The 16,609-nt window shown below is 37.0% G+C and overlaps 2 protein-coding genes across 2 annotated transcripts in view; one reads left to right on the forward strand and one right to left on the reverse strand.

The window, feature by feature from the left end:
• LOC148953893 (uncharacterized) overlaps positions 1-5,680 on the reverse strand; it is a 33,665-nt gene extending 27,985 nt beyond the window's left edge. Inside the window, exon 1 of the mRNA XM_089085686.1 lies at positions 5,026-5,680. Coding sequence (XP_088941812.1) covers positions 5,026-5,218 — 193 coding nt within the window. The 5' untranslated portion in view covers positions 5,219-5,680. The remainder of the gene's footprint in view (positions 1-5,025) is intronic.
• Positions 5,681-7,904: 2,224 nt separating this feature from the next.
• The window catches only part of LOC148953894 (leucine--tRNA ligase, cytoplasmic-like), a 117,821-nt gene continuing 109,116 nt past the window's right edge, over positions 7,905-16,609 (forward strand). Inside the window, 3 exon segments of the mRNA XM_089086001.1 lie at positions 7,905-7,924; positions 10,071-11,160; positions 11,768-11,876. Coding sequence (XP_088942127.1) covers positions 7,905-7,924; positions 10,071-11,160; positions 11,768-11,876 — 1,219 coding nt within the window.

Below are 16,609 nucleotides of genomic sequence, written 5' to 3' on the forward strand. Positions count from 1 at the left end.
GAGCAAAAAGTTGTTTTTACTCGGCCGACGTCACCTGAAAAAGCCATAATGAAGAAAGGGCCTTATAAATCACTTGCTAAATAGCAGAAACTATAAGCCTTCTGTAACAAAAAAAAGATATTTAAGGGCTCATTTAAACGCTTATATTTATACTTCATCGCTTTTCATAAATCTAACTTGATAGCACATTCCCATAAAGTGCACTTTCGGTTCTTTTCCCCATTTTTTTAGATGAAAAAAATATCTTTTCCAATGAAATGACCAAAACAAGTTGTTTTTCAAAACATAGGCAGGAGCAAAAAAGTAAGGGGGCAAGAACATCTTTTCCCCTCAATTACCACCTTTAGAATTAGAACACAGGCTTCATCAAAGAGTGAAGTTTTAAGGTTCAGTTCAAAACTGTTGATCATTCAAGCTTAATTTTTGGTAGATTTTCAGTTGAAAATTTTTTAATTTTAGTTAATTTTTTTCGCAATAATAATTACTTTTAAGATGAGTAGCTGATTTATGAAACTTACCAAGAGGATCTGAAGGGGGAATAAATGTGAGGAGTATAACCTCCAGTTAAGGGCTTTGACCATAATTATTGCAATGGTACCGTTTTATGCTTCCAAGCTCTTCCACTTAAGAAGTGGTACCAAAAGTGCCGTTTTTATTGCTATATGGCACTTTTGGATGGTAAAATTGATAAAAAGCACGTAGATATGAGTAATAGGCTTGAAATAAGCCTTCCCGTGATTTGTTTTTTAAATTGAGTGCATCATATTTGCAAAAATAGTGGATTACCTGGAAAGTAATCGTTTTTTTTAACAAGATATAAATATGTAATTCTTTGTTTTAATATCGGAATAGATTTCATTTGTTTTAAAAAAAATTAAATTTAATATCTATTAACAACCACCAAAACAATAGATATTGAATCTATGAAGTATGTTGAACAAAATGGCTATCTCAAAATTTTGATTGGATAACTTTGGGAGGAGGGGGCCTGTAGGGAGGGGGTAGTTGCCCTCCAATATAAATATTAAATATAATTACATTTCGAATGAGCTATTACACATCTCTCTGTGATGCTCTGGCCACCCCCTAGCCCTGCTAGAAAAAAGTAAAAATAAAAAACTGGAGACAGATCAGTGCTACCGATGCAAAAAAGCGATTTTCTTTGTTGTTCAAGAAGAGAGACTGTTATTTCCATGTAGAAGGTTTTTGACCATGCTGATTCCAATTGCACATTTTTATTTTGATCTGACTCGATTTTCGAGGGGTTTCAGGCTTTTTTTTCGAAATCCCAATAAATTTCTTTTCGCAATAAGCTTGTACTTCTAAGACAAACCGAAATAATAGTCATCATTCCTCAATCAGTGTCAGATGGAGATCTTTTTCACTTGATAGCTTTTTTCTAAACGTGGTTTTTAACTTTTGGTTACTATGGGCCGTGGTTCGCTCTTTACAAGGTTGCAGCTGCCGCCTACGGTTTCCTCTGTCATTTTTTCTTTATTTGGAAAACTGGCTCCAGCTTTGATCCCCCCCCCCATAGGATTTTGAAAAAAATACGTCATTCGTTGGAACCAAAAGTGCCGTTTTTAGTGCCATTTGGAACTTGCTGATGGCGGAATTTATAGGAAGGACGTAAATATGAGCAATATCTTTTATATGAGCTATTGAAAATCTGTCTAAGATACCGGTGACACCAAAACGCCCAATAACAATATGTCCAAAAAATTGATTTTTCTTGTTGTTACCGATACGCGCGACATTGATACGCCCGATACCTCAAACAGTCCTTCCCCAGGGACTTCGGAGAGCCATACCATCATCAAAACCCTATATATTGGACCTTTGAACTATGTTAACAAAATAGCTATCTCAAAATTTTTATAGGACTACTTTTGGTGGAGAGGGTCTGCAGGGAGGGGAGGGGGGGGGGCTATTTGCCCTCCAATCTTTTTGGTCACTTGAAAAGGGCACTAGAAAATTTAATTTCTACTCTAATGAGCCATTAAACATCTCTATGATGCTCTGGTCATTCGTCAGCCCTGGTGAAAAAAAAAGAAAAAAAGGAGAGATCAGTGCTACCCATGCAAAAAAGTGATTTTCCTTGGTGTTCAATGTGGGGGACTGTAGTTATCCTAAAAAAGGTTTTGGACCATTCTGATTGCAATGGTACACTTTTCATTTTGATCTGACGCCATTTTCAAAGGTTTTCAGGCTCACCGAAATCACCATAAATTTCTTATGGTGGTTCTTTTCGAAATCACCATAAATTTCTTTTCGCAATAAACTTTTACTTTTAAAATTAACTGAAACAATAGCTACTATTCCTGATTCAGCGTCAGATGACAATTTTTTTTCACAAGACAGTTTTATTCAAAACGCGTTTTTTAACTTTTGGTTACTATGGGCTGTTATTCGCTCTTTTCTAGGTTGCTGAATCAGAAAATAACCGGTTTTGCATTCTCTATTCCCAATCGGAGACAATTAGCTTTAGTTCACTTAAATAAAGTACGTTGTATGTATATTCCAATTCTGGGCATATATTTGGACACTAGGGGGGGGGGGGGTAAAGTTCATTTCCGACGAAAAAGATGGTTAATTTTGGACTCAAGTGGAAATTCTGTAGGTAAGGGTAAATTTTAAATTTGTAAAAAAGCCCCCCTTTTTAACTTTACCCCCCCCCGTATGTGCAAATATATACCCTGTTTAATATATAATTTTGTTACTGAAGTATTGCATTTTCATCATATTTCATTAGGATTAACCTAAATTTATTCTCGGGTGTGTACCATATAATACGACAGTACCACACTCCTTCTTTGCTTTCCTATACTTCGGTGCAAGCCCATCCCTAATTGACCAGTGTGTATGTGTATCATTATGGTTGAATCATGTTCCAAATTGATACGTCTCCATTAATTGCGCTTTGTATCTTAGCTTGAAAACCTGTTTTTGATCAAGACAAGTGGTAAGCGCTTAATTCGTAACAATGACAAAAAAATGAAAAATTAATAAACCTATGACCTATCGCATTATATTTTCTGGAAGAAGTATTTTAAGACATTTCAACATATTATTCGAAAAAGTCGTAAAACCACAGGAGAGTTTTTTTTTCTGAATTGACAAACTTCAATTGCTTTAGTTAGACAACACAACATAACGTCTTTTATGAAGTTCCTAGGCATGTATGTATTTAAATACAGCAGTTACAGCAAATCTGAACATAGAAAGATTCTTTTAATAAAATAGAGGAATAAGCTGTGTCTGCTCAAGGGTGTTCACAAAAGGGAAGTTAGGATGACTTTAATCCCATGGACGATGCCGTATCCAGAGGGGAGGGGGTTCAAAGGTTTAACCCCCCCCTCTGAAATATTTGTCCGACTCGTAAGAATGTAACAAAGTGACTATAAACACAGTTTTTTTGTGCCCCCCCCCCAAAAAAAATCTTTTTTTAAAACCCACTCGAAAAAAGTCCCGGATACGGCCCTGCCCATGAATAAACAAAAATCATGCAGATTTTCATTTCTATGATTAGGAGCCCCCTTCCGTTTTAACCCCAAATTTTTGAGTAAAACGTGATTCCACAAAACTATGGTGATTTATAATTTTCAATAAATATACATATTTTACCAAAAGTTATCTACCATTTGTGTTTGGTGTTTCTTTTCCTCATTAAGAGAAGGGCGAAATTGCTTAAATAGTATTTTGCAATTCAGAGGGGTAGCGGTAAAAATTGGAACTCCCAAGTTTTGGTCTTAAGGCGATACGATGCCTAAGAAATAATTTTCGTAGCCAGAGGGTCGGCTGACCTTTGTGAAAGACAAGGGTTCATTAGTGGATTCTACCATGAGAATGAGACTAACTATTATTGAAAGCTGCTGATTACTTGTGGTTTGACTGAGAAATTGGACTAAAAAAAGTAAAATTGTATTTCCCTTTCGTCGGTGAGGTTTTCAATCTAAGCAGGTGGCACCACAGGGAGCTCCCAAAGCGGTCAAATTACTCAAATGATAATCCCCTCGAACTGATTTTTAGAGCTTTCCAAGCAGGTGTGCTGGAAAATTTTTGGAGCCTGTCCTTTCTTGAACTTTAAAAAGACAAATTTGCTCTGTTTAATCGAAAAAAAAGTAAAATTCTACTTTAGATACTTTTGGCTATCTTAGAAAGGGGTTAGGTTAGGAAAATGAAGCTTTGAGGGATGGGTCTATAGGCTAAAGTATGTCCTGAAAAGGTATTTTGAAGTACCTACCTCCACTCCTTCTCCCTCTAGAGGGTCCTGAAATTTGCCTGCATGACAAGTCTACTGCAATTTTGTAAAACAACGTTTTATCTTAATTTTCAGTTATCAGATTCTTCTTCTCTGGCTTTAGTTCTTAAGATGCAATTCCTGTTATTTGAGTAGAATTTTAAGCCATATTAATGTTTTTTTTTCAAAATTTAGGAAGTTTATTTGCATATCTTTAAAACCTTATAAATTGGGATTGAGAAAAGTTGTGAAGCTGAAAACAGTTTTGTTGTACTTCATTTAAGGAGAAGATCTATTTTGCAAGGTTTCACTTTTATAACACAAAGCTTTTAAAGGTCATGAAAGGTCAAGACCCTCTAGAGGGAGAAGGAGTGGAGGTAGGTACTTCAAAATACCTCCCCAGGACATACTTTAGCCTGTAGACCCATACCTGAAAGTTTCATTTTCCTAACATAATCCCTTCCCAAGATAGCCAAAAGTAGCTAAAGTAGAATTTTACCCACAACGGGGGAAGTGAAACTGTTTCAGAAAGGTAAAAAAGGTAAAAAAGGTAAAAGAAAGGTAAAATTTTCAGAAAGGTAGCAGTCAGGTTTTAGTTCCCTGTTATTTATTCAAATCTCTTATCCAATGTCTTTAAATTATGGGAAGACCACCCAATCAACGAAATGTTGCCCAAACAAGCTAAAAATGTGTATAATGCACGAGATAAGGCGATTCTTTAAGGTATCGTATGGCCTTAAAGACAGAGTAAAAAATAATTACTTAAATTATATCACAGTTCGTACCTGCTAAATACCGAATTGCATTTTCAGTATTTGCAATTCTTTTATTCTGAATGCCAAATATTGTATCATACTTATTCAAAGAATCTGTAACTTTGTCATGCAAATCGTCATCCTCGCGTAAAACCACAACACCGTCATTAGTATCAGACGAAATAAGTTTACTATAATTTATAATATTCCTCGTCAAATTCATTACTTGATTCTCCACACTACTTAACCTTTCTGCAAAAACAACAAGTTTTTTTAGTATTGGAGGTTCATCGCCAAGAATTGCTTTTTTTGAATGGCGTCTCTCTTTTTAGACCCAGGCTTAGGTTCGTCGATTCCAATAACTTTTTCAATCAGGTCAAGTCTTTTCTTTATCGATTGAAGACTATCCATAAGATGGGCAAGGGCCTGGTAGTAGTGGTAATCTTCTAAAAGGTCAATAAATCGCCTTACATATGGTCGTTCCATCTGCTCATTTTCATAATTTGCCACCCACTTTTCAAGTTGATCGACCTTATATTGGTAAGATGGTAACCCTTGACAAGTCGCTTGGAGAGATCGGAGTGTTATATTAAGCTGTTTTACTTCACGATTACAGTCACAATTTTTATTCTTTTTACCAAGCACAATTGGTATGAGCACAAAAGCACAAGTCATTATCATGAAGAACTTCATCACGCAATAGTTTCTTTATAACTACTAATATTTACCACGGCACGTAAACTCATTGAAGTCGAAAATGAATATTAAAAGGAGGCAACTCAGTTACGCTCTCGATACGTTTATGCGAATCTCAGTATAAATTTAAAAGACTTGTAGATTTTAAAGTTTTTGAGTCATTTCTAACGATCTCTGCGTGCAGTAGAAATCGAAAGTATTCTCAAAGAGGAAGCTTATAAAGTCTACTGGACGAAGAAGAAATGTTTTTAACATAGAAATAAATTATATATTTTTTTTTATGTTATAACTTTTAAAATACTAGCTTACCAGCCATTTGTCGCTGTTATCTCAAAAGAGAAGGAATTCAAGGAAAATCCCTTATAAAAATTCTCCTGTGGGGAATCCTTCCTGTGGAAAATTCACCCAACGGTAAATTCCCCACTCGTTTCAATAATTAAGTTTTAAAGTGTTTGGGCAATTTCCCCCCAAGAATTCCCACCACGGACCATTCTCCTCCTGAGAAACCCCCCATTGGAAATTATTACTCAGAAAATTCCCCCTCCTGCTGAAAATTCTTCGCCGTTGGGGAGTCGAGTCCATAAATAGAAAAACCTGATAATGTACTGAGTCGATAAACATGAACAGCAATTTTTGTCAAACGTCGTGCTTTCTATAAGAGAGTTAATCCAAAACTGAATAAAGTTGTGTTTTACCGACAACTACCTACTTAATTTATTTTCATTCAGTTCAAGTTCAAGTTCCATTTATTTCCATAAAATAATAACAAAAACAATATCCCAAAGGGCTCACTGGCCCGTTTTCTTGGAAACGACATAGAATAACTAACCAATGTTAAAACTTGGCATAAAGATACTAAAAAACGTCTATATATAAATCTATCATGGCTGTAGCGGTAGCTGCAACCTAGTAAAGAGCGAACCACAGCCCATAGTAACCAAAAGTTAAGAAGCACGTTTTGAAAAAAAACTGCCCAGTGAAAAAAAAATTGCCATCTGACACTGACTCGGGAATAGTAACTATTATTTCGGCTCGTCTTAAGAGTAAAAGTTGATTGGGAAAAGAAATGTATGGTGATTTTGACAAAAACCTGAAACCCCTCAAAAATTGTGCCAGACCAAAATGGAAAGTGCACTATTGGAATCAGCATGGTCGAAAACCTTAGAACCGAGAAATTACAGTCCCCCTCCTTGAACAACAAAGAAAATCGTTTGTTTGCATCGGTACCACTCATTTGTCTCCCTTTTTTTCACCAGGGCTAGCGAATGACCAGAACATCATAGAGAAATGTTTAATGGCTCATTTGAAAGGAAATTAAATTTTTAAGTGTCCTTTTTAAGTGACCAAAAATATTCGGGGGCAACTAGTCCCCCTCCCCACAAGTCCCCACCCCCCAAAGCTATCCAATCAAAATTTCGAGATAGCCATTTTGTTTAACATAGTTTAAAGGCATTTTCGGTGTGATCGAGGATCCAGTTAGAAATTTAAGGTTTTTTCCCATGAAAAAATGCTAAGGAGAATTTTCAGGGTGAATCGTCCACAAGCAATTTTAAAGAGAGAAAGGGAGGATTCTCAGCGAGGAAGGAACTTTCTCGAGGCAATTTGACGGGGGGAGGTGCATTTTACGATGGGTGAAATTTCCGCGGAGAAGTTTTCCGTGTAGGGGTATATTTCATAGAGGGTGAGCCAGAATTACCGGCATTATTTGAAAAACGGACAGAAATTATGCCATATATGAAGGGTTGCCCCCTCCTCAGTAAATTTCAATGTTGCTCCTTACTTTTAGTTAAAAAGTTTTTTTTTTATTTAATATCATAAAGACGATACTTTTGTCAATATATGAAGAACCGTGTATATTGAAATTGTATCTGTCTGTTTTATATGCAAAGTAACACAAAAGACGAAAGTTAACGCATAAAAGAGTGGTGAAGAATTATAGTATACAAAGTAATATTTGGCAGGGATAGTCACTAGGGATATGTCACGAGGGCTGGCACCGTGATCGGGGGATTTTCGGAAATTCGGGGAACCAAATTTTTTTCGGGGTGACACATAGGGTTTCTGGGAGATCCCCGAAAATTCGGGGACAGTGCAAGCCCTGCTTGATTGCTAATTAGGAAAATTGAAATACTTAACCACACGAGAAAAGAAAAGCTCCGACTTTGCCGTTGACGCAATAAAGAATTGCCGCAAAATAATTCAAAGTCAGTCAAATGCCTCTACCTGCAGCGACGTAAGTGTGGCGCATCAGCGGCATTTATAATATTCTGGTGGAAGTCAACGTTCGGCAGCTTCTCATTGGCAGCGTTCGGTCGATGCGCTGGCTTGGCGCCGGGGTCTAATTATAAGCAGCTCAAAGCCCTTACGTGGCAAGGACAAAGGGCCAGAGTCTAATTTCGAGTTTTTCAAGCTTTTTGCAGTTGGACATGCTTTTTACATTGGCCCTGTGCTTATAATTACTTCATTTGGCTTAACTGTAAATTACAAAAACTGTACGTGTCTGCATGGGCGTAGGGAAGGGGGGGGAGCTGCCCCCCCCCGAGAACTTCAAATTTAAGATAGATATTCGCAAGAACTTTTAGTACGTTTAATTCTTGTGTTTGATGTTACCTGGTAGATGGTTAAAAAAGCTAGAAACGAACAGGATTATATGAACATCGTTTCGGATATCAACATTTATGTTTTGATCTTCAATAGTAATTTTTGGTCTGATATATGGATAAGAGACTAGCCCACGATTGGCTGATTTTGACTTGTTTATTTCTCCATGAATTAATTCTAGCGATAAGAAGTTGCTGAGCATGTCAAAGCAAAAGTAACTCATTAAATACCATCCTTGAAAAAGACAATTAGAAATACTCCGCCATTTTTCCACCTGGATGCCTCTCTATCCAAGTGGTCAAGAGTGCCAATCCTGGGCCATCCCGGCACTGGTTCAGTCGTCTCTGCCTTACGTTTGGCCACCGGACAAAAGAAAAAGAAAAGTGACCAGGGGAACATTAAAGCTTGCTTTTCGGCAATAAAATTAAGAAAGAATATGGTCAGCATAAGAAACTACAAAATGAATTTCATTAAGGTTTAAAAAAAAATAAAGAGCATTAATTTCAAATTATGCATTGACTGATCAACACCAAAAGTAAGCCGCTCCACTAATTTTGGTGTTCTACCATTCAGTGGTGGCAGTTTTATTTCAACTTCTGTCTTTAAGACACTATTCATCTCGTCAGTTAGCGCAAAGTCTCTTGCTCCAGTCTTCTTCCAAAAGAGGACCTTAAGTCTTTCAGTGGCTACTTTTGATAATGATTACATTGCAAACAGAACTCGCTTTCTTGCTCTTCAGCTCTATCAGAATGTAATCACCAACCTTCACTTTCTCAGAGTCGAGTTAGAAGTTGCTGACAGGGGGCTTGTCTTCAATGTCTATGCAGGGGTCTGAAGAGTTGTTGTATACAGGATCATCTACGTCAGAATCGTCACTCTAACTGTAACTCTTGTTGCCAGAGATACGCCTTTTGCTTTTTAGTCTTTTCACTTGTCTGACTTTCTTCCGTTCCAGGACTAGGGCTTTTTGGCAAATACAGCTTTTATCCTAGCAGTAATGCATTCTTTCATAGGGGTGTCAGTGAGCACTTCTGAGTTTTTCATAGTTTTTTCCTGTTGATTTTTTGTGTTTGAGTTGATTGATAAAATGCTGCAAGTAAAGCAATGAATGAGAGGCAGTCATCCAGCCAGAAGTATTTTCTGAGCTGATCATGATGGTTCCTGGTAAAGCTCCCCTGAGTTAAATTTTCGGACACTGTTTTTGTGGGGAAATAAGTAGAGGAGGGACTGTGTTCCCAACACATTAATACCAGCGCAAATCGTGGTCAACTGACCTCTTTCTGCTGACGTGACCTTCCCTTCTTACTTCTGGCCTCGCTGTGCAATGATTTTACCAGGCTTGTGGATTTTTTCAGACCTGATTCGTCAAAACTTCACATGTCTTGTGGTCTGAACATGTGTTTATACAGGCCTCAATCCAGGTTGTTAAAGAAAGCTCCTTTTCTTGAGGAAGAAAAGATTAAAACGGTTGGATAAAAGATCTTTTTCTTCAAGTTACAATTTTCTTGTGAGTATTGGTGATTGTTTGGATTTTATTAAAAAATATTAGACTATTTAATAAATAAAAATTGACATCTGTGATTTTAGCTGAATGTTTCAGCTACCTGACCAGGTTTTACCTGGTCCCACCCAAAATTTTCACCCCCTTACACTCAACCTACAATTGGTATCCTCCCCGATGGACAAAGAATAAGAATTTTTAATCCAGCTGATATTCAATGGAGCTCAACTCAAACAAGTGCAAGTACAAGTCATATCCCTAGCTCTGCCCCTCATAGTTATGTTTTACCTCCCACTTATCCTAATTACACCATCCAAACAACAAACAACTATTCTGTGCTCAATGAAGAGTGCTATCCAGCTTTACCCTCTTATGACAGTGATGAAGAGCTCAGAACAGCTGGAAATCCATTGGAAATAGAAGGAATTGCTGTGCATGAAAATGGATTAGTATTACCGAGACTAGGGCAGAATCCAAACATTGGCACAAAAAGGAGAGTCTTGTCCCCAGACAGTGAAACAGGTCTAGCTGCAAAGTGTAAGCAAAGGAAATCTGCAACACCTCAAGCAAATTACATCAACAAAGATACACAGAGCAAGAACAAGACAAGAACAATCCCAGAACAAGAACATTATAAAGTGTTATTAGAAATTATCATAGAAGAAAGTGGAAAAAACTTCCCTCCTGATTATGAAATTGCAAAATCAATCCAAACAATATTGAAGAATTCCAAATTTGAGCTTGAAGTTAAGAAAGAAAGAAGGAACATGCTTTTATATCTACAAGGTGAAGATGAGGCTGTAAAGATTTTATCTACCAGCACACTCTGCAACATCACCGTAAAGACAAATAGAATTCAACCTATAGTAAGAGGAATAATTAAAGGTATCCCTCTTAACTTATCCATAGAGGAAATCAAAGAGAGCTTACAAACCCCAACAACTGTGAAAGATGCTATAAGACAGAAAAGATACAACAAGGAATCTAAAAAACTTGAAGATAGCCTTGCAGTATTAATTATTTTTGAGGGTAGGACCCTACCACCAAATATCTGGTGCTTTGGAAGAAAAAAGGAGGTATACCAATACTATCGCAGAGTCCTCCAGTGTCACAAGTGCCAGAAGTATGGACACACTCAAAAAGACTGTAGAGCTAAAGAGTCAATATGTTTGAGGTGCTCAGAGAAACACCCGTCAAACCAGTGCCCACTTAAAACAATAGACCCTGAAATCAGACCAAAAGCATACATGTGGGCCAATTGTGATGGAAGTCACTCATCAACATCCAATTGGTGCCCAGTAAGGCAGCAAAACCAAGGAATCCTCCAAGTAGCTGAAAAATATCAAATTGGGTTCCGTATGGCACAGGTAGCTTATAAAAGCTATGCTGATGTGCTAAACAAGAGGAGGCTACATCTCAATCAGATCAATCAGACCTCGCAAAGCCAGATCACTGACAGACTTGTAAAATCATCCAAAACAGAAACAGCTGAAAAGTTAGTAATTGGCCTATTATGCAGCCCAGATCTTATGAATTTATCAAGTCTAAGCCTACCAGTTCGTATTGAAAAGCTCTGTAAGTTGGTAGAAGAATTAAATTTAGGCTCCCTTAATCAACAAAAGATTTCAAGTGTTTGTCTGCTTAGTAATGCTTCATTAGATATGCATCATGGTCCCTAAAATAATGTCATATTATTCTTGACCACTGCCAGGAAAATACTATTGATATAACCTGTATCCAGGAAACTTGGCTACAACCACATATAAGAATGTGGATGACAATTTTGATGACAAATTTTAATATGCAAATTTGTAGACTTGTAGTGCAGTTTTTACAAGACATAGGAGCAGATAAGAAGATATAGCCCAGTTTGTTACTTAAATTTGGTGCATCTTGAATATAAGTGCAGTGTAAAATTATAGTGACAATTCACCCCTTACTTCCCTTTTCAACTTTCTAAAGTGATATTTTGAGAAACCATTGAATGAGGACCTAAGTGACATTTACTGTCAAGAAAGGTCCGAAATCCTGCTGCTGCTGCTGCTGCTGCTTAGAATCGCGAAACGAGAGGGTGTACACGAAGGTAATTTTCAAGTTAATCTTGTATATTGAGATTTAATTATTGTATATTGAGATTTGATTTAATATAGCCTATTTACTTCTTAATGATGCTGCTCTGATGAGTTGAGTATATTTTGTTTCAGTTTGAAATTATATTTCTTAGTTAATATTAATCAAAAAAATTTTGCACAAGATGAGTTTTTCAAGAAAAGTAAAGAACTCCATTAAACCAAAAATAGAATCAAACAATCTACCAAGCATACAACTACCACAAATCACTATTAAGTAATAAATGAAACCCAAAACAAACAGAAATTAAAATAAGTCAAACTCAAAACGAGCAGAAGTGAACCTGAGTAGCCTAGGGTTCTAAACCCTATGATTTGTAAGAGCCAGAATATAATTTGTACTTTACTGAAAAAAATTCAAATGAATTTGCTGAAAAAATGTGCTTTGTAAGTTTAATATACATGCGCTGATATTTATTCCTTAAAATACTAATTAATTTTTGATTTCTTAAAGTTATAAAAGTGAAGACATTTAAAAGAATTTTTTTCCGTAAAGTAGAAATTATATTCTGGCTCTTAGAAATCATAGGGTTTAGAACCAGATTAATTTCTGCTCGTTTTGAGTTTGACTTATTTTAATTTCTGTTTGTTTTGGGTTTTATTTGTTTATTAATACTGATTTGTGGTAGTTGTATGCTTGGTAGATTATTTGATTCTATTTTTGTTCATTGTTGGTTTAATGGAGTTCTTCACTTTTTTTGAAAAACTTATTTAGTGCAAAGAGTTTTTTGATTAATTTCTGTTCGTTTTATATTGACGCAGTCTTTTTCAGGGAGAAAGAGTGAGCCTCTTCTGAAGTTAAACAACCATCCCTTCGATTAAAATTTTTAATACCCCCCTGGGCATAATTTACAACCCTTGCCCCTTGTCTCTGGGGTTTGTTTCAACCCCAAAAGCCTTGTTATATGATATTTAGACTATTTTGAATAAAATGGCTATTTCAAAATTTCTATTAGACACACTTCAGGACAATGTGACGTGTGTGTGTCGGGGGGAGACGGTAGCTGCCCTCTGATCATTTTGACTCGTAAAAAGGACACTAGAGAGTATGATTACCAATCCAATGAGCCCCTTTTGAAGTTTATATGACCACACTTTCTGTAAAAACCCTATATGTCCCCAGGGCAAAACTTACAACCCTTGCCTTGAGAGCTGGGGCGATTTCTTATTCTTAAAGACATAATTTCCAGACCTTTCTGATATGCTTAAAAAATGGTTTATATCTAAAATTTGACTAGAACTGTTTGTAGAAATGATAGGCGTGGAGGGAAACATTCGCCCTCTGATCAATTTCGACTAATAAAAAAGGCACTTGTCAAATGAGCCCTTTTTGAAGCTTCTACGACTATTTTTTTTTTTACAAAAATGTCAACTACCCCAAAGTTAATAATTTGCGACCCTTGTATTGAGAGCTATGGGGGGAGGGGTGTCATCCTCAAAGACATAATTTCCAGACCTTTCAACAACATTGAACAAAATGGCTATCTCAAAATTTTCATTGGATGTGTTTGGGGAAATGGTGAGCGTGAGAGGGGGGTTAGTTACTCTCCAATCACTTTTGACTATTAAAAAGGGCACCAGCCCTCTCATTTTCCAATTGAATGAGTCTCTTTTAAAGTTTTTACGACAACGCTAAAACACCTTATATGGCCCCAGGGCATAAATTACAACCTTTACCCTCGGGGCTCCTGGTGGTTTGTCATCCTCAAATACATAATTTCCAGAACTTTCAACTACATTGAACAAAATGGCTATCTCAAAATTTTAATTGGATGTGTTCGGCAAAATGGTGGGCGTGAGAGGGGAGTTAGTTGCTCTCCATTCACTTTTGACTATCAAAAAGGGCACTAGCCCTTTTAATTTGCAATCAAAAGCCCTTTTGAAGTTTCTACAACACAAATTTCTATAAAAAACATATGACCCCAGGGGATAACTTACAACCCTTGCCCTGGGGGTCGTGGGGGGGGGGTTGTCATCCTCAAAGACCTAATTATCAGAACCATCAACTACGTTAAACAAAATGAAATATCTCAAAATTTCGATTGGATGTGTTTGGGGAAATGGTGGGCGTGAGAGGGGGGTTAGTTGTTCTTCAATCACCTTCGACTATTAAAAAGGGCTCTAGCCTTTTCAATTTCCAATTGAGCTCAATTTCCAAAAAATGAACCCTTTTTGAAGTTTCTACGACAATTCTATAAAAACTTCATATGCCCCCAGGGCATAACTTACAACAGATGCTGTGAGGGCTGTGGAGGGGTTGTCATCCTCAAAGACCTAATTTCCAGAACTTTCAATTACGTTGAAAAAAAATAGTTATCTCAAAATTTTGATTGTATATGTTCGGTGAAATGGTGGGCGTAAAGGGGGGGGGGGTTAGTTGCCCTCCAATTAATTTTTACTATGATTAAGGGCACCTGCCACTTCAATTTCCAATCGAATAAGCCCTTTTTAATTTCTTCGACAACACTTTCTATAAGAACCTTATGTGCCCCCAGGGCATAACTTACAACCCTCGCCCTGAGGGATTGGAGGGGGGGGGGGGTTGTCGTCCTTATAGACCTAATTTTCAAAACTTTCAAATACGTTGAACAAAATGGGTATCTCAAAATTTGATTGGATGTGTTTGGGGAAAAGACGGGCGTGAGAGGGGGGTTAGTTTCCCTCCAATCACTTCCGACTATTAAAAAGAGCACTAGCCCTTCGAATATCCAATCGAATGAGCGCTTTTTGGAGTTTCTATGACAAAGCTTTCAATAAAAACCATATATGCTCCCAGGGCATAACTTATAACCCTTGCCCTGAAGTCTGTGTGTGTGTGTGGGGGGGATTTTCCTACTCAAGGATACAATTTCCAAAACTTTCAACTGCATTGAAAAAATGGCTACCTCAAAATTTTTATTGGATGTGTTTTGGGGAAATGGTAGGCGTGGAAGGGGTGTTAGTTGCCTTCCAATCACTTTCGATTATTAAAAAAGGCACCACCCATTTCAATATCCAATCGAATGAGTCCATTTTGAAGTTTCTAAGACATCGCTTTCATAGAAAACCTTATATGCCCCCAGGGCATAATTATAACCCTTGCCCTGAGGGCTGTGGGGGTTGTCATCCTCAAAGACCTAATTTTTAGAACTTCCAACTACGTTGAACAAAATGGATGTCTCAAGATTTTGATTTGATGTGTTTGGGGAAATGGTGGGCGTGAGAGGGGGGTTAGTTGCCCTCCAATCACTTTCGACTATTAAAAGGGGCACTAGCCTTTTGAATTTCCAATCGAATAAGCTCTTTTTGAAGTTTCTACGACAACGCTTTCTAAAAAAATCTTATATCCCCCCGGGCATAACTTACAACCCTTGCCCTGAGGGTTGTGTGGAGTATCTTCCTCAAAAACATAATTTCTATCTGGAAATCAACTACGCTGACCAAAATTGCTATCTCAAAATTTTGATTGGATGTTTTTGGGGATATGGTGGTTGTAGAAGGAGTGGCAGTTGCCGTCCAATCACTTTCGACTGCTAAAAAGGGCACAATGCATTCCAATTTCCAATTGAATGAGACCCTTTCGAAGTTTCTACGACAACTCCTTCGATACGAAGTGCCCTGGTCTAAAGAAAAAAAAAATACATTGTGCCAACATCGTTCTTTACTTAGCCAGCCTTATTGCGCTGCCTATGATTTATTATTATTTTTTTTTTCCCAGAGGCACTTCATTTGGAAGGGTCGTCGTATAAACTTCAAAGGGGGCTAATTCGATTGAAAACCGAGATTCCTAGTGCCCTTTTTAAGGGTCAAAAGTGATTGGAAGGCAACTAACACTTCTTCCATTCAATTACTTTATTCATTTGCATTAATATCTACTGTGTGTTTGTTTTCATTGATTTTTTATTTCATTTCTGTTCGTTTTAAGTTTCGTTTATGCTTCAACAGTAAAATGTTGTTTTTCGTTTTAAGTCATATTCAATCTAAGCATTAGACGCTTTAATATCTATTTATTAATTTATTTTATTACTTTTTGTATCTTTTTTTGCTAATATCGTTTATTTCATTTCAGTTTGTTTTGTTCAAGTTCAAGCTCAAATTCCATTTATTTCTATAAATAACAATAACAAAACAATATCCCAAAAGGCTCAATGGCCTGTTATTTGGGAAACGACAAATTATAAATGACTAATATTAAAACTTAGCATAAACAATACTTAACAATGTCTAATTTAAAAATCTATGTGGAAAAGAAGTCAACTCACTGGCAGTCCACACGAATCACCGACCCTCCTCTCACTCGACAGTACATAAAAAAATAAAATTATCTACATCATCGGGGATCCAACACCAACAAAACAACCCCCCCCCCTAAAAAATGAAACCATAAAACAACTAAAAAATTATTTAATATTTACCTTTAATAAGACACTTTTCATATGTCTTTTAAAGGAGCCAAGTGTTCGTGACTGACGAATCTCACCAGGAACCAAGTGACTATCTGACTATCTGAAATAGTACGTGCGTCCTAGTACGTCCCAAAGTCACGACCAGACCAAAGTCTGAACAAACCGGGGAAGGCCGTAATCATCACATCCTCCCCGTTTCAAACTGTATACAAATTTACTTCCCCTACCAGTTTAAGTAGTCCAGACAAACAGCATGGGAGATCTCCATGGAAGAATTGATTTGCCAACGAAGATGGAGATAT

The sequence above is a fragment of the Artemia sp. Qi Xiang Cuo genome, chromosome 3 (genome assembly GCF_049724085.1).
Source record: "Artemia sp. Qi Xiang Cuo chromosome 3, ASM4972408v1, whole genome shotgun sequence".
Taxonomy (NCBI): Eukaryota; Metazoa; Arthropoda; class Branchiopoda; order Anostraca; family Artemiidae; genus Artemia; species Artemia sp. Qi Xiang Cuo.